Source organism: Argentina silus (genome assembly GCF_951799395.1).
Source record: "Argentina silus genome assembly, chromosome: X".
NCBI classification, from domain to species: Eukaryota; Metazoa; Chordata; class Actinopteri; order Argentiniformes; family Argentinidae; genus Argentina; species Argentina silus.
The window spans coordinates 26,533,015-26,560,676 of record NC_139653.1 but is presented as its reverse complement, the minus strand read 5'-3'; the positions used below and the strand labels follow the sequence as shown (position 1 = coordinate 26,560,676).

Genomic DNA, 27,662 nt, shown 5'->3' with positions numbered 1-27,662 from the left:
TAGCTTGGAGGCAGGTAAGATTCCTCATTGTGGGATCTGTCTCACATAACCAAAACAGACAGTAGTAATATAAGGTGTCAGCCGCTATGCGTTTCTAAGAGTGTATCCAGTTTTAATTTAATTATGTGGTACTTATTGCATTCTTTGTTGCCTGTGTAATATGACTGATGGTTGGCACAGCAAGCGGTGTGGAGTAGCCAACACTGTGTGTGTGTGTGTGTGTGTGTGTGTGTGTGCTCTCACCTGTCTCACCTTCAGTTAAGTTTACACCGTATTCTATGACCTAGGACACAGTCAATTACTGTAGTCAGTTTCATTTAAATTCAGAAATGTAAATGTCCAAAACTAAAATGTAAAGAATGAGTTCAAAAACCCTAATAGAAAACAACAGACAACCTTCTGTTCAGATATTGAATACAGAGTTAATGAGCTAAGGCACCTCTCTGGGATCACAGTTGAGAAGAGTGCAGTACAGTGACCCCCAGGAGTACTCTGTCTTGATTTGACACACTTATTTAAGAATCCCTACTTTGGGCTCTACAGCCGTCTCACAATAGTCCATCATTTGTTGGTATGTAGGTTCAGAGTGAGCTTAAGTTGCCTTTTCAATCACTGTACCCAAACGCCTGTTTAGAATACTTTCACTGGTAACATACCAAATACCTAAAACATTTTTCTCTATAACTCAATCTTTTATATTTATAGTTTTGTTGGATGACATTTCAGAATCAAAAGCAAGCAAATATGGAGATAGAAATGAATTGGACTATTTCCTATGATGATCATGAGTATGTGAATCATGGTAACATAACAAACACATACTTAAACACACATGCCTTTTTGTAGAAACCTACACACCACACACAAATGTTGCTGGCCTTGGCCTGTTGACCACCTACCACCTATGTTTCTATTCCTGCATGCGTGTGCACTTTCCCACTGTACTTCTCTTCCAGTCCAACTTACACACGGCCACTTTTGAGCTCTCTCATAAGAGGACATTCTCGAAGCAGTTGCTCTGGCCACATGCTTTGTCTACCTATTATCACATAATAGGTCTATACTAGTATCGCCATCAATAACACAATTCTTTCAACACAATATCCCAGGCATTGGTGCGACAAAGATATCTTAATGGGTTGCTTGGCTGAGAAGAGTGGAATACAAGGTGTACAGCATGGTTCATCACACACACACACACACACACACACACACACACACACACACACACACACACACACACATATGCCTGGCACCTCTGAAAGGAGCCCTTTGATGGTGCAGCTCTCCCTCCTCATATGCCGTTTAGGTTGGCATTGGTAGGTTCTCTCCCGTGTGCCCCCCCCCCGGCCCCCCCACTGAAAGATTCATGGAGCCTGCAGGGAGTCAAACTGCTATCACCTGTTGCCTCTGGCAGGCTGAGGGGAGACGATTAGCACCCCTCATTGACAATATGCTCTTTGTCCCCTTCATTCTCGCGCTCTCTCTATGCCATCTCGCTCTTGTACTCTGTCCTTCGTTGCTCTCCCTCTCTTTCTCTGTCCTTTCCTAATGCCCTTGTGGCCATGTGGAGAGTGTGGAAAACAGTTGAGCACTTTATCACAGATCATCTTGGGAATCCCATACAAACACACTTTGTGATGGGGTTGCACATGTGCTGCAGAGGTCCGTCCGTCCAGCCAATTATGTTGGCAAAACTTGACATTAATTCATCAGAGGTACAATCATATCAACATATAGAAGTTGGATGCTTTAAACATTAGTATTAATGAATGTCCATAGATTAAGTAAGTTCCAGAGAAATCAACCACAGCACTGTTCCATTCTGAATGCATTAGCATGTATTAGAGGAGGCCGACCTCCCCACAGGCCTCTGTGGCTGAGGGAGTGTGAGAGAGGACTGTGTCCCTGGCGGCTACACAGAGCATGGAGGTTGTGAGCAGATGTGACATTTCCACTGGTAGGGGTCACCACCACACAGCTGTATAAAGTGGCCTTTATAGGCCAAGGGAAGAACTCCCAAAGACTCCTGGGTACGTTAAGATAGGCTCCTCTTTACATACATAGAGCATAGTGGAATCCATTGAGGGGATGGCTGCAGTGCAGTAAGGAGTGACTTGACTGGGTTCAGTGACAACCAGAATCAGAGTTTCCATCAGTAAGGTTGTTTTGCGGGACTGTATGCGTTTATGATTCCCACAATATGTAATACATATATATATAGTGTTTTGCACTTTCACACTTGGTTTACCCTTTGGACCTGAAATGAAGATTTAACATTACACTAAGACAGTGCTATAGCCTACCAGGTGGCATCCCTATATTTGGCCTGTGAAAATGTTATTGAAAGTGTACATGCTATCTGATTAATCACTTTTGAGTTTAGATTTGTTTGAGATTTGTTTCAGAGTAATTATTATTTATTTTTTTAGATTAGATTCAACTTTATTGTCATTGTGCAGAGTACAAGTACAGAGACAACGAAATGATAGACTGTAATAATTAATCTCTCTACTGTATGGTTCACCAGAAAGATTAGCCCTACACCCTCCATTACAGGATTTAGCATGTTCTTACGTGAGGAAATGGGCATTAACACATGTCCATATGTTGTGTTTGTGGAAGTCTGCAGCCCTTCCTCTGAGTGAATGAAAGACCCTGGAGAGGCAGTAGCAGCTCTCTACTCAGACCTGCTCTATAACAAATGCTGCCCCTGTGAGCCATTAGGAATATAGCCATTGCCGTGCTTTAGGGCACCGCTGATAGGCCATGACAGATTGAGTCCCCCTCTGGAACTTGGCCTCCCCTCTCCCAGACATAGTGGAGCTTTATAAGAATTAGAATCTCTTCCCATGGAACCAAGTTTCCCAGCATGACATGCACTACTTCAGCTCCTGATTGGCTGAGGCTGTCCTAGCCGTGGGCGAAGTATATCCCACGGCAGAGGAAACGGGTCAGACAGGTGCAGTAAATCAAGGAGCCCAGTTGTACTTCCAGCCAATCCAAAACACCCAAGGAAGTAAATGAGATGTTCTAAGTCTGTAAAGCTCTCCTGCCTGTGAAAAAATGCCATAACTCACGTCTCCTTAACCAAGATCCACACATGGTTAGGTATAGAGATCTCTCTCAGTTATACTGTAGCTCTTAGGAGGTTTAAGCCCATCTTCATTGGTGTGGGTGTCTGCTGATAACAGGCTGAACAGACACACTGTTGAATCGGAGAGCTGTTTCCTGTGTAGAACAGTGTGCCACATGGGTGCTCTATCTCTCCCCCTCCCCCATCCCGATGACGGTGTGGATAGGAAAAGGTGATGAGGGTCTGAGGCATACTCATACACGCTTAACAAACTTCACTGCACATGAGACCTTAAAGGGGAAGTTTACCCGAAATCCATTTTCATGTGCATTTATGGTCAATCCATAATGCTTACCATCTTGAACTATTATCATTCCACGTGCAGCTGCATCATAGTAATCGAAAAAGCGAGGTCTGTGTTTACTTCCTAAAAAAGTCTCATACCGCATTAAAATACGTCAGACAAGACTTTTTGCGCTCTGACCCAGCTCTACTCTCACAGTGATTCCCAGAGAAAAGCAAGATATCTTGACTCAGAGATCGTTTTAAAGTGCAATTTTTTGTGAATGTGTCTACTATTGAATAATAAAAACCACTGGATTCAGGGTAAAATTCTGCATAAAAAGCTCTGTTCTCTGTGCAGTTACATAATTACAACCAGATTTAAATTCAAAGAAAGGGGTTAATTGCTCAGTGGCCACAATAAAGACACACCTGAATTAATTTCTATTATGATGAATGGATATGTTTTAGGACAAGGCCAAGCCACAGTGTGAGTATTCAGTGTTGGTGGCGGTGCTCATGCAGTTTCCTCTCTTTTGATAAATATAGTGGGGGTGGTGGTGGTGGAAGATTGATGTATCTATAGCCAAGGTGACTGGCACACAGGGTCATGGTGACAGTGTGCAAAAAGCGTCAGTCTAAAGTAGGTGAATATCTAGTCAAAGGGAATCACTCATTCTTGAATAAAAGTTCTCTGTTTATCAATGCCTGGATGGTCATCCTGTCTAGGGATCATAACTGTAGTTGTCAATATTTCCCTATGGATTGGATAACCATGAGCATTTTCAGCTACATGTTTGATTGGAGAATTACATTTTCAAGACATCAAACACAAATTGGAATGAATCAAAGAAAAAAAATTCATGTGAGTCCCAGTTTGAAGGGCAAGGATGAGGTGTGACTGGATGAAAACATCCAGCAGGCTATTGGACAAGTACAAAAGTAATAGCAGAGACTGGATTTGATGTGTCCCCAGCAACTGAAATAACATATATCCTGTCCGTTGGCTGCCAGCGAATAAGTGCTTTGTGCTCTCACACCCAATTATTAGCTCTGTGCTACCAATCATAGGTGTCTGTCTTTACCTTGAAATGAACACACAAGATTTAAGTTGATGCTGTGTACTGTTCAGTTTTAATATTGGGTTTCTTTGGCATCTTTAGCTGTAGATTGTGGTGTGTCAAGTGCTTGTTCCTCTGGGAATGAAAAAGGGACAGATGTCATCTCACATGAAACAGTTCACAAGTTATTGTTCTTTTTTAAATATGTTTTTAGGGCATTTCTGCTTTATTGGGATAGAGACAGTAGAGATTGACAGGAAGGATGGGAGAGAGAGGAGGGATGACATGCAAGATAGGTCGAGGGTCGGAATCAAACCAGGAACCTTGCGATTACGTGGTAAGCGCATTAGTGTGCTACACCACTAAGCGCCCCGCAAGTTATTGTTCTACCCTCATGTTTTAGCCTATGCCCCTGTGTGTGTCTGTTTTTTCACATCCCTGACAGAAAACGTTTTAATCTGTTGCACCTCCCCATCAGTCCATTTTCAATCTAAACTCATCCTGTTTCATTTGTTTCTGTTTCAAACCAATGACTTAAAGGGATAGTTCACGATTTTCAATTTATAGTCAGATGGTTCCTTACCTTGAAAGTAATCTATGGGCCAGGAGAAACTGTAATCCATAGTTCAGAGTTGTTTAAATTGCCATTACTAACTTCAGCTAACTTTAACAAAAAAAACAATGGGGAGTGATTGGGGAACAAACAAAAGTTTAACATCTGTAGCCAAATAACTTTTTTTTTTTGTTCCCCAATCACTCCCATTGTTTATTATTTGTTAGCGGTGTCTTAAATTAGCTGAAGCTATTTCAACAACTCTGAGCCATGGATTACAGTTTCTGATGGCTCATAGTCTACTTCAATGTAAGATTAACAGGGGCTGTAGCAGCCCGCGTGGCAATAGCCGCTCAGCCCATGGTGGATACTGGCACTCTCCTGTACTTTGTGGTGTCGCTGGCACAGGGGCAGTCAGGTGATCCAGAAGCTATCAGCAAGTAATCAGATAGTAGGCAGGATATATGTGATATCTCAGGCATGTTCCAACTCCTGAGCAGAGCTATACTGTCCATGTCCTCTCCAATATACTACAATGGTTTCATGGTTACAGTTGGTTACATGGTTATACAAGCAGCCCACCATCAGTGAAGAGTAAATTCATTAACCTTGGTATTCTTCAATTCTCCAAGTTTCTACCTGTCCCACACACTCTATAACATCATTTGCCAACACAGATCACTAAAAATGACTCTCAGATGCAGATAGTTTATCAAACCCAACATTTTCAGGCACATTGAAACACAAACTGCTGCTTAGAATGGTATAGGCCTGGTCTTGCATAAAACACAAACTTCCTAGACATGTATAAGAACAAGGCATAACACTGTCTGACTTGGCCCCCACCACCATATGCCAAAAATGATCATACAAGTTTCTCTTTGTATCCATTTTTAAATGGAGGAGAAGAATTGAGTCTTTATATGAGGGAGGTTGTGTGTTTATACAACAGCGCCAGCACCAGGAACAAGAGAATGCCCCCATTGCTGCCTGTGGAAGGAGGAAAGGGTTGGAGTCTGGGGGTTGATGATGGTGGAGGTGGAGGGGAGAGAGAGAGAAAGGAGTCCTTTGAGTGACAGTAATTTAGGAACCTGGGCTTTTTATGATTTTCCTGCACTAAGGAAAACATACAGTTCTGGGTATAGCACTCGGGACTGAATCAATGGGGCCTTTTTTCCCAGCAAGGTGTGTGTGTGTGTGTGTGTGCGTGCGTGCGTGCGTGCGTGCGTGCGTGCGTGCGTGCGTGCGTGCGTGCGTGCGTGCGTGCGTGCGTGCGTGCGTGTGTGTGTGTGAGAAATGTAATGTGTTTATGCTATAGTTTTATGTCTACCCAGAAGTCACAGGTTTTAATGCCCCTACAAGTGTCCTCAGCTGAACTAAAGTTGTCTGTAGCTGGAGTAGTCATGGCTTAACAATGGCAAGTCTTTGGGCAACTACAAAAGTAACTCATTTTCAGGTACAGCTCATTGATGGTACCTACAAGTTAGCTCTGCACATCAGCCAGCTATCACCACCTCAAACCACACAAATAAAATATTCCAATACCATGGCCAACAAATTATAAAGAGGGGAACAATGTTTTAGAACAAGACGTTTCCTTAATGGTGCTACTGATGGATTTGTGTTTTCATCCACGTCGAAGCAGAAACAGAAATGAATAGGTCCCCTCATGACCCTCTCGCCTCAGTTTGGTGCATATGGCTCTCAGGGAGGTTTGAGGTTTAGGGGTTTGAAACCACACTGACCCTTTCTCTCCTCCACTTAATTTCTGGCTTTTTATTCCGAAATGAGACACTGGATAAATTACATTCAGTATGAAGGCCCCCTTGTTCACTTATAATAATAAAGAAAGGATACCCTGGCCTGCTACAGAACTTCCAAATAAATTCCCCTTAAGCATGTAAGTTTGGGCACATTTAGTTGGCTGAAGAGCCCTGGCTCACACAAGAGGAAGAAGCAGAGACGTGAGCCGGGGTGCCTGTCTCATTTCCCCATGATGGATGAGCCTATTAGTTGTCCACTGTTAGCTTAAGTTTAGCCTTCCACCTCTAAACCGTTGCCTTGTGGCAGATGTGTTGATTATGGCATCAAAAATTTATTAAAAAGAGGAGTTGTAGAGTTTTGAACAATGCAAAAAGGCAGCTTTGACTCTCAAATTAAGGGCTCTTCAGCCTGGTATGGCTTTTGACTCCAAACATACCAACAAACTCAAAACACACATCAGTTGACACTGTATAAAACATGACATCCAGATTATAAAGAGGATGTAAGCTATGTTTTGAAGCCCCTTCCTCTCTGAGATGTGTGCCTACTCCCTTTCTGATGGTTTGATGACCTAACAGCACTCTAGTCTATGTGAACCACATTAGCACAAGGGACAATTCGGCACACACCTATGCACTTTGACTGTGCACAAAGGCACTCTCATAACACACACACGCGTCCCCACACACACACACACACACACGCATACACACACATACACACATACACTTATACACACACCCTTCTGATTGTGGACTTGTGCCAGAGGAGAGTCCACCTGATTCTTTCATCCATCCACAGGTTATTAATAGGACTTGTTTGGACCATCAAAATTTCTGGTAATCCTTAGGGGGGCAGGAATGGGGGGTCTGGAGGAGGGGGTACAAAGATAGCTGCGTTCTGCTGCTTGTCCTCCAGCTGTCTCCTCCCTCTGCCCCTGTGTCACTGCTGCCCTTTACCTTCAGCTGGAGCTGGGGTGGCAGAGTCCTGGGGTGAATCATATGACAGATCATAGAGGGACCTACCACTGTCTGGCCACTTGTTTGTGCCACAGCATAGTTCTCTAAATGTTAACACAAATAGGAAGAGAGTGCTGGGAAATTATGTAATTCAATAACCAAGAAATAAGGTTGTTTTGCCTCAATATGAGGAATTTAGATATCTAAGACTAGTAAGACTAATGTACTTCAAACTGGGACAGAGTGAAAGTGTTCTAGACACATAGATAGTAGAGTGGCCTTGTTTCCCATGTGCGTTGCAAGGTTGTGGTGTATAAATAGTTGGGCTGTGTGTGTACCGTATGCGACCGGGGGAGGTGGGGGCTCAGGCTAGGGTTGGGGGCTGGCGTGGCGGTTCTCTGTCATGTGCTGAGATCTGAGAAGCATTTCTTTGGAGGTGGTGACAGGCGGCAGAAGGGCACGAATTCAGAGTATTTTGGCGTTAATTGAGCTTATTGGTCAGCTATTCACAGCCTTGACATGAGGGTGATTGAAAGACTAGTGTGAGAGTGGTGACTGGGGAGTCGTAAGGCTGTGAGGAGATATCCTCACCAATGTGTCGGGAGAACGGACAGGAGAACCTACTACATAATGCTGTCATGACACTCCAATAGCAAATTTTTCTCTATCTTGTTACTCAGGTTTATTTCACAATACAAAGAGTTAATGGATATTTAGAAAGGATATCAAAATTAGGTGTTAGGGCTGTGTTTTTACATTCTGCAAGGAGTCATTTTAAAACAGTGGAAGACAGATCCTGAAAAGGGAAAGAAATTCTTATATTACTTGTTACTTTAATGGCTGCCTCGGCTTTAACCTTGTTTGCTCCACTAGCCCCAGACAAATTCTCGTTCTTCCAGCCAAGCCTAAAAGCTAGAGCAGTTTACCCCTGCACTACGACCCATAGTGAAATATAATCAACCCAGTTCACAAATGGAGGATGCCTGCTGAGAATTAATATTCTGGGAAAGCAGAATATAACATCTCCTCCAATGATACAACATTGGCAAAGAGGAATTGTTTTTCTGTCATCCCTCCACATTCAAGACTGTGATAAACTGTCCGATATCACCTCTATATCCCACCTCAAAGAGTTATCTTTAAACTTCCAAATCCTCTGACCCCACTTTCCCTCTGAACAACACCCCAACTACTCAAAATACCCCCTTCCCCCTCCACTACGGCGGCGACCACACAGTAGTATTGCTTTCCACTGCATTGCTCCCTCAGGACGACTGAAAGTAGATGTGTGTATGCCCAGAAAGTTCAGCTTTCAAAAACAAAGGGCAGAAGCAAATTGAGCTATTCAACATCAGGTCCTTCTGTCACACATCGGCCTTGTTTACACAGAGGCCTGTCCTGGTAATTTACCTGCTAATTTACCGTTACTGTTGTCTGTGTAAACTGACCTGAGGTCAGTTCTTTTAAATGTTTACCATGGTCCCGGTAAAAAGCCGATAAGGGGTCTGTGTAAATGGGGCAGAGGTGAAATGCAGGTATGCTCATTTTCATTTGCATTGAATTCCTGTGCGTCACCTCCCCCCCTCAAATGCTCCCCAACTCACACACACATACATGCACACACACGTCCACACACACACACACACACACACACACACACACACACACACACACACACACACACACACACACACACACACACACACACACACACACACAGTCTCTCGCTCTCTCCCCTCTCTCTCTCTCTATGTTTAAAGGACAGATGAGAGTCAGTGGTCTGGGATTAGACTTGTTTTGTTGAATCTCCTTTCTCGACAGTATCAGAAACCATATATATTTTTACATTGGATTTTAATAAATCCCTCATATAGAACCGAGACAATGTTTGAAATGTTTGAAATCTCCCCAAAAGATTTGCTATCCTTGGCATCTCTCATTCTATGCATATTTCTGAAGAGCCTGTCCATGCTACCTGAGTCCCCTGCTTTGGAAGAGTGCTGCATTTGAATGGCTGTGCCTCGTTAAAGTCCGGTGTTTCAGTCTCCTTTGATGGAGGGAGAGGATGAGGAATAGGCATCCTCTCGTTCATTTTGTCTACCTGCCACTGGAGCTGTAAAAAACATTATCTCAGCATCACTGTCAGATGGAGAATACAGATGGGTTATGATGATGAAAGAATTTGTTCCTACAGAATAATAGAGCAATCGTGCATACAAGTGAATAAGTCACATTTGGACTCACCCACGAGTTAGACAACACATTCCCTTAATAAAAACGTTATTAAGGTAATAGAGATTTGTGCTCAAACAGTTAATGGCTGACACAGTTACAACACGCACAATTCTACACACAACACAACTGAAACCTTCAACAATATGCCATTGTGCTCCTTGTCAGAAGCAGCGTGCTGGTCCAGATGTGTTGCTCTGTGAGAGGTGTCTCTTGTTACACCATAACAACCTCAGACAGCCAGCGTCTCAGGGAGAGTAACATCAACCAAGCTGTGGCAGGCACTCTCATTGTTCTTCACAGGGTATTTATGGCTTCGTGTCTGATATATGATAACCAATAAGTGGGAGGTAATAATTACAAGGCCCACATGTTGGATTGTCTAATGACTGTATGAAATAAAAGATGGGGTTTTTGTTTGAAGGCTAGTTATTATAAAGACATACAAAGACCTGGCAGACTGTGTTATAGTGCAGTGTTGGAAAAGGGGGAGTGGAGAACTGTGTGTGTGTGTGTGTGTGTGTGTGTGTGTGTGTGTGTGTGTGTGTGTGTGTGTGTGTGTGTGTGTGTGTGTGTGTGTGTGTGCATGCATGCCTGCGTGCCTGCATGTGTGTGTGTGTGTGTGTGTGTGTGTGAGAGAGAGAGAGAGAGAGAGAGAGAGAGAGAGAGAGAGAGAGAGAGAGAAAAGAAACAATTCAACTATGAATTCAGAATTCAAATCTTTCAGGTCATTCGTATCACTGTGCCTCTATGAATTTATCAGCCAAACTCTAGATGTGTTTCATAGACCTGGTTTTTCAAATGGACTCCAAGATTCAAGATTCTTTATTTGTCACGTGCATACAAGTATACAGTGAAATGCAAAAGTGACAGTGCCACAGAGCTCCAATTGCTCCAATTGCTCCTGGTGTATGCAGATCACAAGATAAGTATCATCTTGATAGGTGACAGCTTCTCTGACTGTTAGGCCATCTAAATTTGCATCATGGCTGAAATGTGAACTCTTTTCAAGGACTAAAACTAAGTGCATAAGATAAACAGTGATGTGACAATACTCTTAAGTATCACAGTTGATTCACCAAAGGTTGCGTACTGACACAGATCAAGATAACATCTTTGTGTCTAGAAGGCATTTCCTCTCCAGCTAGATGATTATCAGACCTAATTTCAACTTGAAAGCAAGTTTTTTTCTTTTACTAAATACCAAATCTGATAGAGAACCACTTTGTAACACCAGGGGTGAAATGACATAAATGCTTACATTTACCTTTTTTGTCAGGTAAGAAAGCATTATAGAAAAAAAGCTTACGTCAGCCAGAGGATTCGGGTTTTGGCCCTGTTCACATGTGCAAATGGGGACCTGCTTTCTACCCAACTCATATTCACACCTGAAATTACTTGGTTAGAAGATTGCACTTTCTGCTATTTTGCACTTCTGGTTAGACGCTAACTGCATTTCGTTGTCTCTGTACTTGTACTCTGCACAATGACAATAAAGTTGAATCTAATCTAATCTAATCTAATCTATAATGTTAGAGGCAGTAAAACTGGGTGTGGGAGTAGATCTATTTTATTTTTTTTAATGGTGGTGAAACTACAGATGAAAATATGTGACATTTGGTCAATTTATTTCATAGTTTTAAGCTTCGGGGTGAAAAGATCACCTACAGTCTGGTCAAGGATAGTCACCCATATCAGTATGAAGTTGATGTGGGCAGTAGGCTACCTCATTCTGCCACTAGATGGTAACAGACACTGACCACAAAAAACATGCAATTTCTGACATATTCCCTATATTCCCTTTAGTAGTGTCCTTTTATTGACTGCTCCCTTGAACCTTTGGGGGGTACTTTTTGTGTGATTTATTTTGGCCTAGGCTACTGCATTATTAATGCATGTCTTTGGAAAGCATCCAATATCATAAGCAATATGCTTAAAATGTACATTTTACATTTATGTCATTTAGCAGACGCCTTCATCCAAAGCGACAAACAAGTACATTTGTTTAAGTAAGTGAATCATCTATCCAACAGTCATCATATGACAAAGTAATCAATGCTCACACCAGGGGCCATTGGCAGTCGTAATGCCAGTAGGCTAATTTTAAATATATATATTTTATTAGCAGGAGAGAACTTGTACAGTGGGGTAGCAGGGCAGAAGAGGTCTCGGGGTTAGGTTAGTATAGGGGGGGGGGGTAGTGAGGGTGAAGCGGTCTTTAGGAGGGACTGTTACGATGTAGCTTGAAGAGATGGGTTTTCAATCTACGGCGGAAGATCGGAAGTGACTCTGCAGTCCTGGCTGTTGTGGGAAGCTCATTCCACCAGCGGGGCGCCAGGACAGTGAAAAGCCGTGACCGAGTAGCGCGGCCACTGCATCCACGTAGAGGCGGCGGTGCCAGGCGGGCAGCCGAGGTGGAGGAGCGGAGTGATCTTGCAGGGGTTTGGGGGCTAACCATTGCTTGCAAGTAGGGAGGGGCTGTTCCCTTTGCCTCCCGGTAGGCAAGCACCAGGGTCTTGAAAACAGTAACGATTGTAGGCATAACATCAGTCACTTAAATTCCAAGTTTAAAGTTGTCCCCAGCCTCAAGACATGTGGGTCCCAAAGCCGTTCTCGAACTTACAATGTGAAGACAATTCTCAGGTCAGTTTTTGTAGGCGGTGCGAGATGCAAACGTCACGAAATGCCCACCCTCGCATTGGGTAGCCCTCGCTGATAGGAGAAAATAAAGTGAAGCGTTCTCAGCGAGGGATGGAGAGTTGTAGTCCGGTACGGTGGAGATACACGACTGGTTCAGTCACTGCAATCGGCTGCCTAAGTTCCGTTATAAACCGATTTTATCTCAAAGTCAATGGATCAAGGATAACGACAAAACACCTTTTTCGGTAAACGTTATTTCGTTATTTACTCTTTTCAGTGTGAACGTCATTTTATACCTTGACCACTACCGTGTTCGAAGTTCGGAGTCTTACATTTTTAACACATTTCTACACAATTTCGAAAGCGGAGGGTCATGATATGTTTTAATGCAGCCCTTCATGCTGTATTTGTAGCAGCATTTGCGTTGAATAGTGCTGCTAGAAATGCATTTGTAAGAATAAAGCAACTTTTTGAGCTATTTTTTTGTTTGGACATTCTATGACAGAACAACCTTTTTTGCACTGCCAGAAAACATATGACTGAAAATCAGCATGGAGGGGTCTCCTTTAAAAATAGTGATTTCTCTGTGGTGTCAGCTGGTGATTGCTGCCTCCAGCTTGGATATGGGAGCCTATGACATGGAACGAGGCAAACCAGCAAAGTGTGAACCCATCGTTATTCCCATGTGCCAGGGCATTGGGTACAATATGACTAGGATGCCCAATTTTATGGACCATGACAATCAAAAGGAGGCTGCAATCAAGCTGAACGAGTTTGCCCCACTGGTGGAGTATGGATGCGATATGCACCTACGTTTTTTTCTCTGCTCCCTCTATGCCCCAATGTGCACGGATAAAGTGTCCACCTCTATCCCTGCCTGCAGACCCATGTGTGAGCAAGCCAGGCTTAAGTGCTCCCCCATCATGGAGAAGTTCAACTATGCATGGCCCGACTCACTGGACTGTTCCAAGCTCCCGACCAGGAATGATCCTAATGCATTGTGCATGGAGGCTCCTGAGAATGACACCAAGACAGAAACCAAGAAAGGGGAGGGTATGCTCCCAGTCCCCCCGCGTCCCAGGCAACCTGGCAGTGGCACCGGGGGTGGAGCAGCCAGCCTGGGGTCCTGCGAGAACCCAGAGAAGTTCCAGTATGTGGAGAAGAGTCAGACATGTGCCCCTCGCTGTTCCTCTGCTGTGGATGTATTCTGGTCTAGACGGGACAAAGACTTTGCATTCATCTGGATGACGGTGTGGTCTACACTGTGCTTCGTCTCCACAGCTTTCACTGTCCTCACCTTCCTCCTTGAACCCCATCGCTTCCAGTACCCTGAGAGGCCCATCATCTTCCTCTCCATGTGTTACAATGTCTACTCTGTGGCTTTCATCATCCGCTCTGTGGCCGGAGCTGAAAACATTGCCTGCGACCGGGAGAATGGCGAGCTCTACATCATCCAGGAGGGCCTTGAGAGCACAGGCTGCACCATTGTCTTCCTCATCCTCTACTACTTTGGCATGGCCAGCTCTATCTGGTGGGTCATTCTCACTCTCACCTGGTTCCTGGCCGCAGGGAAGAAGTGGGGCCATGAGGCGATAGAGGCCCACAGCAACTACTTCCACATGGCGGCCTGGGGCATCCCTGCTTTAAAGACCATTGTTATCCTCACCATGAGGAAGGTGGCTGGGGATGAGTTGACAGGGCTGTGCTATGTTGGCAGCATGGACGTGGGCGCACTCACTGGCTTCGTCCTCATCCCCCTCTCCTGTTATCTAGTCATCGGCACCTCCTTCATCCTCACAGGCTTCGTGGCCCTCTTCCACATCCGCAAGGTCATGAAAACTGAGGGCACCAACACAGAGAAGCTGGAGAAGCTCATGGTGAAAATCGGCATCTATTCTATCCTGTACACAGTCCCAGCCACCTGTGTCATCATCTGCTATTTCTACGAGAGGCTAAACATGGAATATTGGAAGTTTAGAGGGCTGGAGGGCAGGTGCATGTCTTTCCCTGGGCGCAGGAATGAGGACTGTTCCCTGGAGGTGTCGGTGCCCACTGTGGCGGTGTTCATGCTGAAGATCTTCATGTCTTTGGTGGTAGGCATCACCAGTGGCGTGTGGGTTTGGAGTTCCAAGACCCTGCAGACCTGGCAGGGCCTGTGTAGCAGGAAGCTGGCAGACAGGACTAGCAGAAAACCCTGCAGCAGTGCCAGCTGCAGCAGCACGCACTGCCATTACAAAGCCCCTGCAGTGGTGCTCCACATGGCTAAAACAGACCCCTACTCAGATAGCCCCACACACGTCTGAGAGAGGGTGCAACAGTTTCGCTGCTCTGTGGAAGCATGGAGCTGCTAAAATAACATCGTAATATATGGAGATGGAGGGAAGTTTAATTGAACTGTCAAGTGCACTGCTATGCTGTGCAAAGGGACAAAGCACAGACTTCAGTATGATAGAAGCAACTGTCCTTATTTCAGTATTTTGATGCATAAAGGGAAATGTTCAATATTGTTCTCCACAGACAGATTCTCTGAAATGTGCACTGTATATGTATACACAATTCATTGCAAAGGACTTGTATTGACATGTTAAAGGAGACATTATTCTCCCTCAAACTATAAATAACTCCTTGAATGATTATGTGTTTAATAAACAATCTATTTATTGTATATATTTAATTTAAATGTACATTGGTTTCATATGTTTGAATGCAGTTGATGTGCATTAATTAAAGCCTGAACACCGAGAGTCAAGGAAAAGAAAGTGCCTCATCAAAGTTCTTGAATAATAAAATGTTATACATTTTCAAACAAGACATTGCCATTGTTTCTGTTATTGTCTGTCATACCTTAACAACCAAGTTAACAAAGACAGTGTTCCTCTCTTTCTCTTACTTAGAATACATTGGCTGGGCATTTGTTTTTGTGAAGTAGACCTATTTCTTATTGCAAGATGTAAGAAACAACTAAGCATTTGAGGTATGCTTTCTCAGTGTTCACAGGAAACATGCAAGTAATGGGAGTTTTACTGTAATCCCATTTCTAATGCCCTCTCATTTTCTGTTTGATCCCCATGCAAATGCTCAGCACTTTGATCCAGGAGACAAATTTGTAGTAGGTAGAATCAGCTCAGAATCAGCCCAAACGGCATGGTTTTGATTTCAATTTCTGAAGTTCAAGCTTCTCAGTTACCACAAAGGTTTAAACAAAAATCGGATTGTTCCATGTATGGTTTTGCCACTAGTTTTTAATTAGGAACACTGATTCAAGCCTTTGGCCTGTTGTTTTTAAACATTTCACATTTCAGTAGTCATGCTGGAAAATATTGTGTTTGACACTGAATGTAATTGTTTATTATCTCTGTGTAATTTTGTTCCATGTCTATGTCGGCAACATGTCGGGAATAATGACATGGAAAGCTGTGGGGACCAGGAGTTCAATTTCACAGGCAGTGTCATTACATCATCTGAGTTCTGATCACTATGTATTCTCTGTAGCTTTAACTTGGCCTAAAAGGCAAGATGGTAACCAAAGGGTTTGTGTTGTCTAGTTTGTTTTGAGAAAACTTTTTTAGGAATTGTATTTAGTTGCATGATTAGTTGTTGTGGACTTTAGCCCTGTATACACAGTCATATACATGTAGGCATGTAGGCCTTCTGTACGACACAGTACTGAATTCTACAAGTTTGTTAGAACAGTGTTAGAGATAAGCCTATGTAATATTATGCATTACCTTTACAGGATTACCTCACATAGTTAACTACCAACCCCTGTCCCTTTGTCCCTTTGTCACTCCTTTGCAATTGAGGACATTGTTCATTGCTTGTAGAGCTGAAGTCTGACATCGCCAAGTACATTGAACTATGAAAACGGAGTGTGTTTTTTTTGGAGTGTGTAGCTTGGACACAGGCGGTGGTGTTAAAGCCACATGCACCAGTGTGTGCCTTGTCTCTGGTTTACACTCCAGTGGCATGACCCAGAAAGACAAAACGCTTGCTCTCAAAAACAGAAAAAAGCTTGTCCCACCTGCCTTTACTGATAAGATATTAGCTGCATGTATGAAGCTGTGTGTGAAGACACGCTGTGTGTGAAGACATACTGAGAGTTTGGAAGACCACAAACACTTATTTTATATTATATATATATATATATATATATATATATATATATATTATATTTATTGATGTGAATGTTTCCTGAACAGAGAAATTACATCCCATAAAGACAACAAGAATGATAAGGAAAACAGGAGGTTTTCTCAAACCTTTGATTTATATCTTGTCCTATGGGGGCTTGTTCAATGGTTGAATGCTCTCTTAACATTTCTGTGTCACCTGCTTTTGGCATAGATTCAGCTCTTTTATCTCCATGGATTTATTTTGGATTTTTGATTTTGAACTCATTATCGACACTATTATTTGACACTATTAAACATATGTAAATGGAGGGGGAGGGGGTTGTTTGAGTTGCGTGTCCTGGTACAGCAGACATGTTGCCATCAATGTCTGAGACACACTAGGCCACAAACCTGAGGTAAACACTCTATGACCTGTGCCACCCAATCAAGGCAGGCCTTGAGAGAATACCCACCCCTTTTTACTGAAATGCCCAATTCAATTTTGACCTTCTTCAAATGGCTCAAACTGTGTCTGTCTGTCTCTCACTGTTTAGCCAGTCTCTGTGGGGCAGAACAGTGTCAGTGTCTCTCTGTGTCTGCAGCTCATTTACAACATATACAGAGTCTCTGGAGCTTTTCCCACTCTCAGACATGGCACAGGGATGTGTATGGTTTATTTTTGTGTGGGAGGGGTTTGTATTGTCAGTCAATAATGTTTTATATCATGTGTGTTTTGTCTGGCGGTGACAATAGAAATCCCCTTGTCTGGTCATGCGTCTGATTAGAGGAGATCATTATGGCATCAAGGCCCCTCCCTCCTGGCCCTGAACCCCTGTCCAACCCTCAGGGAAAAAAAGAAATTCATTACCCTGCTCTCCCTCCTCTGCATTCACCCATCCCCCTCAGCACTATCCTTTTCCTGGGCTGTTTTGATGTGTAAATGAGCGCATTGAAAACCTGCATGCCCCAAAGAGATGCTTTCCATGAAAATGCACCAGTCTGAGAGCAGCCAAGCTCACACAGATCACCCCCTCACAACTAACCTCCCACTGGGATCCTCACTCTGCAAGTCGAACACACACACACACACACACACACACACACACACACACACACACACACACACACACACGCACACACACACACACACACCCCAACTGTCTCATAGACATACAAAACCTTCTTATGTACATCCTGATTTATGATCCACACAACTTTCACTAAAGATATTAAGAAGAAGACCTCACTGTGAGCCTTGGTAATAAAATGTAAAAAGAGAGCATTTGCAATAATGTTTTTAAAGTAAATGAAATTAAATCCTATGAAAATTTAAATATATTGAGAATTCATTTTCTGCTGCATAGTACTTTATCAGTCCTTTTGAATGCCTTGGAATTTCTGTTAAAGTTGAGGAATTCAATTGGCAGGAATTGTATTGCTTTTATAACCATTAAAGAGTATTGTGCTGTTCAACATTGTGTACACGTATTAATCTCATTAGATAGCAACCAACAGACCAGCATTAAGTAAGTAATGCCAGTTAACCTCCTCGTCAACAATTAACATCATAAAGTAATTTGGAATACACACCAGGGTGGCTTGGTAAGTGCCCCCTTGATTCAGAGCCTGTTTGTGACTTTCCATTTTCCTCTCTGTTGCCTGGTTGACATACAGTGGGATTTAGGCTGCCTCGTTGCGCAGTTTATCCCATGCTGTTTAAAGTTATGTACAGTATATGATATTCTTACCTTTCTATATCTGTCTGGTTTAGCAGTGGTGTGCCTGTATCACATGTTTTTTTTTTTTTACATCTTAAACCTGTGTTTGGTTCATGTCTGAAATGGCTTCAGAGTGAGCCTCCTCAATCTCAGTCAACATCTGTGATCCTCCTCCTTTCATCTCAAACTCAAAGTATTGAGACATGCATGCAAATGTAATGGTAGAATTGGATGTAATTATGAGTACTAAGCTTTCAACAAAGGTTGAGCCAGTATGAATTACTGGCTCAAGATTGTTAGATTTACCACATATTGCACTGAGATGAGAACCTAATTGTTGTAAGCAGTTTTTCTACTTTCCATGTATCTTTTTAGTTTTTTTTTTTTTTCAGACCCTTTGATCAGAAAGACAAGACAGAGAATGAAAACCTTCTCATCCTTTTTTTCCAAGCCACTGCCTGTGGCTGGAGAGCTGGATTAATCACTGAACGGAGGACTGCTGCTCTCACTATGAACCTAACAGCATTGCTCTAATCACTTCTAAACGTCTTTGCCACTCTGCTATTTTTCAGATACACTCCTTTTATTTGTTTCAATGTATTACTCTTCCTAATAATTTTGATGTTGTCCAGAATGAAATGTCACTCTTTAGTGTTGTCCACCCTGAGAACATTCTTACTTTATTTCAAGTTAGCTGCATTAAGGGTTAAAATCCTGTCACCCTTTCATCATGTTGTTGTGTTGTACGATCAGAGACTTGGGATTATGTAGGTCAGACGGTTGAGAGAGAGCTCCTCTTTTGTAGCTGCCATTTTTATTCAGTTGCTAGGCAGCACCCCACTCTAATCTCCTATACCAAAGACTCCCCAGAGAAAGAGAGAGGGTGCAGGAGCTACTAAAGACAGAAACCAACAACAAAGAACACAAAACCATGTATGGCCTGCCTTGGGGAGAAAGGGGGGAAAATGTAATGGTATGAGACACTTCTGCTTTACACTTCTCTGTTTGCCCCCAAAACTTCCACATGCAGGAACACCACCAAATCACTCTGACTCTTCAGTCCTCATCCTGGGACAGATAATGACTGAGTGTGACGTGGCACTAGGTGGTGTGTTGACAGGTGTTGAGGAGGATGAGAGCTGTGTATCCAGGGCTCTGCTGGCAAGTTTGGCTGTCACAGTGTTCCCCGTCCCAAAATGTGCTCATGTTATGCTCTATGGGTTTTTGCTCTCAGAGACGGGTGGGTACAATTCTCTGGGTTGGATACGATTCTCCTCTTCCTCTTAATTCACACACTTTGATTTGAAGTTTTTCATCTCTGTTTTTGTTGTTGTTTCATATTTATGGACTCAAAAGAGCCTGACATATTTCAGGCAGATCACTTTGAGTGCCACATTAAAAACATCACTGAGAACTCACTGATATTTATCTTTTCGCGAGGGTTACAGTACCTTCAGCTTCTAATCAACAGAAAAACAGAGAGAACTATGCATGAACTTGATTAAATGACTGAGATGAATGAACTGGCAGGGGCTGTTTTTCAGCATTTGTGTGATGTCCTACAGAGGTGTGTGTTGGTTGATTGGGATCCTGCCATGGGGCACTTAGACTCACACACAGACCCCAAGCCCCAGACCCATTGTGCTCCTCAGTAAATTGTGAGGCAACAGGAACCCCCCCACCACTTCAAACCTCCACACAGGGGAGGAGAATCTAGGTTGAGAGGCCTCTTTAATTAAGACCCTCAGATGGAAGGAAGGAGGTACAAAGGGGCTTGAGTGTCACCCATGTAGCAATAGCCTGCTCTACATGTTTTCTGTTCTATTTGGCTATAAGTGGATATCTCTGTACATCCTTTAGCGCTCCGCAATGCATTATGCTCCACCAATTTACCCCTGTCTGAGTTTTGTGGGCAAAATGAAATAGAGAACTCAATGAGACAGTTCTAGGCAGTTCTAACATATTTGCCCAACTTTTTCCTACCATCAATTAAGCCTTTTTTTCTGGCCAGGGGTGTTGACATAGCCTGATCACTGTACATTACAATACATTACAGTTCAGCACTAAAAGGAACCAGCTGGGCCACAGTCACACACTGGACCCTTTGTGCACCACAAATGAAGGATGCCCCCCCCTATTTAAAAAAAAAATTAAACCTAGATGCAAGAGTGGGGTTATTTATGTTAAAATCTACTTGGTTCTATTGTAGCAAGTCAAACCTTACAAGCCAAGTCGAATGTGGAGCTGAATAAGCTGTTGTCAATATAGTCTTTTGATACCGAGGTGCCTGGTCTGTGATGACTTTGGCGCTAAGCGACAGTTAGGCTGGAGGTGTAGCCACACCACTTACAATCATGAGGATGATGACAGCTTGTAGAAGATAAACAATTGCAATAATGTAACTTGCCCTTCACACCTCATCCTGTGGAGCACGCATGACTTGCAATGTACTTCCGGTGTGTGTTTTTTTGTTTTGCATCTGGGCTCATTTACAGTTCAAGGTAAAGCCTCTTTAGGTGGTACAGTACTCACGTCTGGGGCAATTGTGTTTTTAAAGTGCCTTTTAGTGAGGCCAGACTGTGGACCCATACTGGAGTCCAACTGGGATCAGCCCTGACGTCTCTCCCATGCCAGGTTGCTTCAGGCAGCACTAACAGGTTGATATTGTTTTTCAGCTGCAGGGTCAGTAGAGAGGTGCAAGGTGCCTGCTATTTTCTCCTTGTTCAGGTCAGGTCTCTGCTTGTGCAACATGTGTGAGTGTTTGTGTGCAAAGCAATGTCACAAAGAAATGTGAGAGTGGTATCCAGAGAGGGCACTCAGAGAGACAAAGCTCTCTGGGATGAATTCTGGGAGTTTCAGTTGGAAGTGTCATAAAAGAGTTCCTTGGGGGGTGGAAGGGGATTAGCAGGCCTCCTGGGCCTCTCACGAGCTGTGGTCCTGCTCACGCACATGCACATACTGTAACCCACAACATAATCAAACACTCACACGGTGCGACACACAACACAATCAAACACTCCTCTGGGGCTCTGCTACTAAAACAAACCCCCGTGGGAGAGCTAGGGCCGGAGAGCACTGTAGCGGGGGCGGATGTGAGAGAGGCCAAGCTCAGGGTGTTTATGCAGAACGGCGAGAGAGCGGGAAACACATGGAACACGATCCCTGTGTTTGCCTTCCCCCTCGCTAATCTGACAAACGACAGAGAAAGCGGATTCCCTTACAGAGCACAGAGAAACCTGCCACTTGGATATTTATCTTTGCAAAGGCAAACATCTGGCTCCTGAGGGTTCTTATTTATGGCAGTGTGAGGGGGTGTGATTGTGGCCACATTTATTTTTGGTGTTAACGTTTAATTAAAAGCGAAAGTGATACCTGACAGTGAGAAGTGATCTGGGCATTTGTGGGGAGGACAGGACAGGGATGGGGTGGGGTGGGGTGGGGGGGGGGTGCTGGAGGTGCTGATTGTTGTTTGTTTTCATTTGCAGTCAGACAGAACACCTTGGCTTCACAGACAAGTGCCCATTGCCCCCCTCTCCTCCACACATTGTAGGAGGATGGGTTACTATTACTATTCAGTTAATTATTATTCCCCTGTTCCCTCTCCTTTATAAAAGTTTAAGTGAACGTTCAGGAGTGAGAACTGTAATGCTGTTATCACAATGATCCCTTGTTTCAGAGCACATCAGTTTCTACTCAATGATGAGTGAAGGTCGTTGATATGAATTCGGTGAGTGCTTCTGAGCATGTGGGTTTTGTCGAAGATTGGTGGAAGGTGGAAGCTCTACCCTCAGCAGTTTGGAGGTTCAATTCCAGAGAGAAAAGCAGTGCTTATTGTATGTGGTAAGAGGCACCCCTGATGATGACTCATATTGATAGACAAAGAGAGTGTGATGTGTATTACCTGACTTTGTGAAAGGTTTGAGAGGATGATCTTGCCTAGACCCAAAGTGTAGAGGCTGGGCATATCGTGTTACCTGGCCGTGCTAACAGTGTGAGAGGATGTTAATTGACCATGAGGCGCCATCCCCCCTGCTGCCGTCAGAGCCAGGAAAGGTGGCATAAAGCCTGAGCACAGTCGTCTAGATTCCCTGGGCCCAGAGCTCCAGAGTGTCTGTCCTGCCTGCCATCTGCCTCCCCTGGATTGGACTCCTGTCGCCTGGCTGTGAACGGCCACTCAACCTGGGTGGATATTCTTTCCTCCACATCTGCTATGCATTTACCAGACCAGACCCCACCATTCAAAGGGTCCTTTATGGAGCCGTCAGCAGCCCTGTGACTGCTTCCCATTAAAACACATGCACACGCACGCACCCACGCATGCACACAGACAGAAAGAAGAGCCCTGTTGCACAGACTCACACCTCTGAATAAACTCCCGTTTCTTTAACAGGAATCTGACCTAATGCAGGACACAACAGCTGTTGGCCATTTTTCTGAATCACTTGTCTTTAGTTCTGCTGTGTAGTGAGAGTCCTGGGTGGTTGTTACACTATTACACACTTTGATGTGTTTATTCCTGGTAAACACATCAGTCTAATGATTGATATCCTTGATTTCGTGATCACATTTTATCCAACAGGACAGAGGGGACAGGGGTGTTTATGTATGCCTTTATTTGTTAAAATGTAATCATCACTTAAGTATTTGGGGGACCAAAAGGTGGCTCCCTCTAATATTCTGTACACTAAATGCATTACTCTGCGTACTAAATATATTTTAGTGCACACACAACATATCAAAGCAATTCACTACCAAAGTGATGAACACACACACTTTTAATGAATTAGTAATAACTGTTAATAACTGTTCATCAAACTATAATTAACTGTCATAAATGCTTTACAAACCCCAAACAGAACGTAAAGTGTTACTGAGATGATAATGGTGATATGCATCGCCTAGCCAGGAGGGAAATGGGGACATGGCTAGGATAAAGTCAAGACAAATCCGACCAAAGGCAGACACAAAGGCAAATTATGACCTGAAAATTAGTGACAAAACCAACTCACATGACCTCAGTATCAATTCGCCCTAAATTTCCCTTTTCTTTTCAATGCAAGGGCGGATGATTATTAATGCATTATTTACAAAACAGCACTACCATCCCACCCCTCTCCTCCAATTTCTCGACAGAAGTGCGTCCTCTCCCTTTGATGATAAAACCAACGTTTTTTTTTTTTTTTTTACTTTCCGAATGCAAAAATAGAGGAGTTCTGAGGCTCGGTTTACTCAAGGGGAGGCAGAAAGTTCATCCAATTGGGAGCCTGCTCTCCTGCCTCCTCCCAGACTAAAAACCCACCAACATTAGCATATCATTCATATCAGCACTGCTACGGCTGGAACCAGACACTTTAAGCCGACATCAGACAGACTTGGCCTGCTTAGTCTCATCCATTTGGCTTAACATCTGAGAGGTAAATGCAGGGGTGCTCAACTCCTGTCCTGGATGGCTATAGTGTGTATTCATTTATATGTTGCATCCTAGTGCTTGATGTTTCGGCTGTGCTTTAGAATATGGTACATGCAGCATTTATATTATTAAAGCCCCAATCACTTGTTCGCCTGATTTAAACAGTGAAATGTAATGTAATTACACAACTATTATGGAAAAGAAATGGCAGACTGAGGACCAAGAACATGTATCATATCAGACCAGTCTCTTAACTTTTAAAATGTTTTCTGTTCTAGGCCTATGTCATGATTATGTAATGTCTTCTGGTTTAGGTCTCATAATTCAGAGTGTGCTAATGCTAGATAGTGATCCTCACAGAGCTCTAGACAGTGGCATGTAGACACCCACACCACACATCACTTTCTACATTTCATTTGGTTGTACACACACAGAATTCAATGGGAGTTAGACTTTGCATCATGCTTGTTTGCTCCTACCAAATGCACTCTGTGCTGAGAGGGGCCTTGGTACAAAGTTGGACCAATATTTGCTAGACTGCAATGCCCGCCCCATACACATGCATGGTCCATGGATGGCTCGTTCACTCCAGGTGATGAGCTGTGTCCGAAAACTCATGCTGCCTACTGTTTACTAAAAGTAGCTAATACATACTAAGCATACTACATATGATTAAGAGCATATGTTTAGTCAAATGTATGCAGAAAGCAACACATTTCAACATACTACACCTCATTCATACTGAGAAACCGTCATCTGTAGCTCAACCATGTTGGTTCAATTACACAATTGCCCTACCTGCTCCATTGAATTGTGGGACTAAAATTGGAAAGGAATTTCTGAATAGTGTGCAGTGTTTCTAATCTTGCAAACTGAAAACGTCTATTACAGTACAAGCATTCCGACACGGCTATGGTCTCCACAAGGCATAGTTTCAAAGGTTGCTCGGTGTGTGGCTAGTGTTTGCCTCTTGAATGGAAATAGTTAGCTATGGAACAGGGTGACCTAGTGAATGAAGAATATTGCACTTACATCATCTGGCTGTCACATTGACAACTGACTGATGTAATAATATAAATTATCTGTTAACTCTGTGGAGAGTAAAGATATACCCAGAGGCCCAACACCCAGCCAGGTTGACTCTTTGGGCTTGGTCAGTTGTGTTCTTTTGAGGAACGACAGTGCTTGTCATACCAAGACATAGGGGAAGGGGTGTACAGACCCAGGTCTTGTCTCACACTATTGCCCTTGAGCACTTGAGCAAACAACTGACTGCTTTGGCCCCACCAGGCAGTGAGTTCTGGCTGAGGGCATTCTATAGCTCTAACAGATGCAGACTCTGAGGACACCTTTTTATTAGCAAGAGTAAGGCAGATCCTCTGACATGTCCCTAAAATACAGGTCAAACATTATGGAGATGGACAACTCCTAACACATCCTTTTCTGTATGAGAAGGGGGCAACACCCATCCCAGGTAAGGTATATTGTATAAGGTCATGTCAATGTCAATTTCTGGATCTCCAATTGGAAACTGTGGATATGTCACCTCCTTAACCACCATATTAACCACTCCTCAGGCCCCTCCCTTCTCTAGTCTGCTCCAGGCCACCCTATTTCCCCCTCCAGCATGTGGCAGTGGAAAGTCTGGAGCCTGTGTGCTTGCCAGTGAGGAGGAATAATTACCTGGTGCCACCTGAGATGTCCAAGAAAAACACCAGTGTGTGTAATTAAAAGAATGGCATGTGTCTCAGTGAGAGAGAGAGGCCCAGGAAGGGATGACATTTGCCAATGTATAACGTCCTTTATTTACAATGCAGCAAAGAAGAGTCAACACTAGATAGCAATACCATTGTATCATGTTTTATTAAAAAGTAAAGAAAACATATCAGCCTGCGGTCGCTCGGCTATCTCCTCCCCCTGTCAATTATCTATCACAAGGTTTACGATTGGCAGTGATGACTGGGGATACTATACCTCAAATCAAATAAAAAGGGGAGATCTAAAGTTGTAATCTATATTCTTTATTTGAAATTCTTTACATGTGAGACCCCAGACTGGCCAATCCCAACCCCAGTTGAGACTATAAATATAAAAACAAGTGTAAAAGACATTTAGTTCCTCCAGAAAGAAAGAAAGCTTTAAAACAGTCAGACAGGTATTCTATTGAGGGCAGTTGTTTTTTTGCATGTTTTACATTGGCTTACTGGCAAGTCTCATCAATATATCCATCAATGTAATTGAAGAGCCAATAATGAACTCATTCATCTCAAATACACAGGAGTTGAGTGAAAATAATCAAAATAACAATGTACAACTCAAATCACTATTAAAACCAAATAATAGCAATTGAAATAAGAAGGGTTGATGACATGAGTGCTAGAAGACACTGCATAAAACAGCACAAAACTGTTTATACAGAACAGGGCAAACCAAGACATTTGTATATTACTATCTAAACTGCATCTGTACATTGCTACCCCAACAACTCATCTGAGAATTAAACTAAGGGTCCTTGGTTCTCCATGATGGTCTACAGTGTCTGATAGTGAGTCAGCTGCAGGAAGGAGGTGTTAGCAAACACAATACTCCAATCCTACTATATGATGTTGACCACTCCGTCCAATGAATGGGGCCATGCCTAGCACAATGCTCGTTGTCAGTGCAGGAATATTGTGCCACCTGGTGTTAGCAAATGGGCGGACCGTAAGGGACAGAGCAATCTGCTGTCACTCAACATTTCACCTATAGACCCTCTGCTCAGACTTGACTACAACCTGACATTGCATTACATACAAAATGATCAATGACTCAATTTGAGAGTATTTATTACACTGCTAACCAAATTCAACCAAATGTAAAAAAGAACACAAACAACCTCAAATGCCAATTTTCAACAAACCTGCTTCCATGTAGATAAATCATGGCTGTGTTTGCATTTGTCCTTAAAACACTGGTTAAAATAATGTATGCATACAATGTCAATAAGATTCTGTACAGCCCAACTGCAGCCTGCATGACAGATGCAGGTGTGCTTCTGCTGGAGGAGAACTCAGGGGAAGAATGTACAGGTGCAGGTGTGCTTCTGCTGGAGGAGAACTCAGGGCTCACAAACTAAAGGAGCACTATGGAGGTGAAAGGTGGTGAACTGCGGAACAAGAATGAGACACTGTTTATATAAATGTGCTGCTGGGGTAAAATCATCTGAGAGGAACTGACACATCAACAGTCTCTGGTCCTACAACCAGGATAGAATCCTATGCTGATAAAAAGGGGTTAAGCACTATTGAGGTTCTTTTTATTATCAATAACACTGGAAATAGTATAGCACAAACAGGTGTTGCATAATCTAAAACATGGATTTTCTGTGTATTGCAATGTCTGGGCTGTGTGTGTGTGTGTGTGTGTGAGAGAGAGAGTGACCTGAGGGAGGATATGAACCTCTGATAACACACACAAGTGGAGTGTCAAGAGGAAAGTTGAGGGTGGTGTATCCAATGCAAAATAGAGAATGACAGTTTGTATGGACATATATTACAGTCCTCTCATGGACAATTGTTGCTAGCTCAACCCTCCTGCCAAAGAGAGCCAAATTCTACTTTTCTTGTGAGGATTAACGGGATGTGAGATTAGGATAATGGGGGAGGAATTCAAATCAAAGTCTTAAGAGCTCTCACAAATCCTCTCATCTCAAATCATGTAAATTTCTTGGTTCAAAAAGTCACCAATATTAAATGCGTTACAAATATAAATCATTTTTCCTTTGTTTTCAAAATATGAACATAAAACCAAACTAAAAAACTCCATCTGAGTTGAGTCCCATTTCTCTGGGACTGGAGAGGGAGGGTTCGTTTTCAA

The 27,662-nt window shown here is 43.2% G+C and overlaps 1 protein-coding gene across 1 annotated transcript; it reads left to right on the top strand.

Moving 5' to 3' along the window:
• Positions 1-13,118: 13,118 nt before the first annotated feature.
• fzd9b (frizzled class receptor 9b) lies at positions 13,119-14,922 on the top strand (the record flags this gene model as incomplete). The annotated part of the gene is made up of 1 exon (XM_083695945.1): positions 13,119-14,922. The coding sequence occupies one exon, from the start codon at positions 13,119-13,121 to the stop codon at positions 14,868-14,870; it is 1,752 nt and encodes a 583-aa protein (XP_083552071.1). The 3' UTR covers positions 14,871-14,922.
• Positions 14,923-27,662: the final 12,740 nt, after the last annotated feature.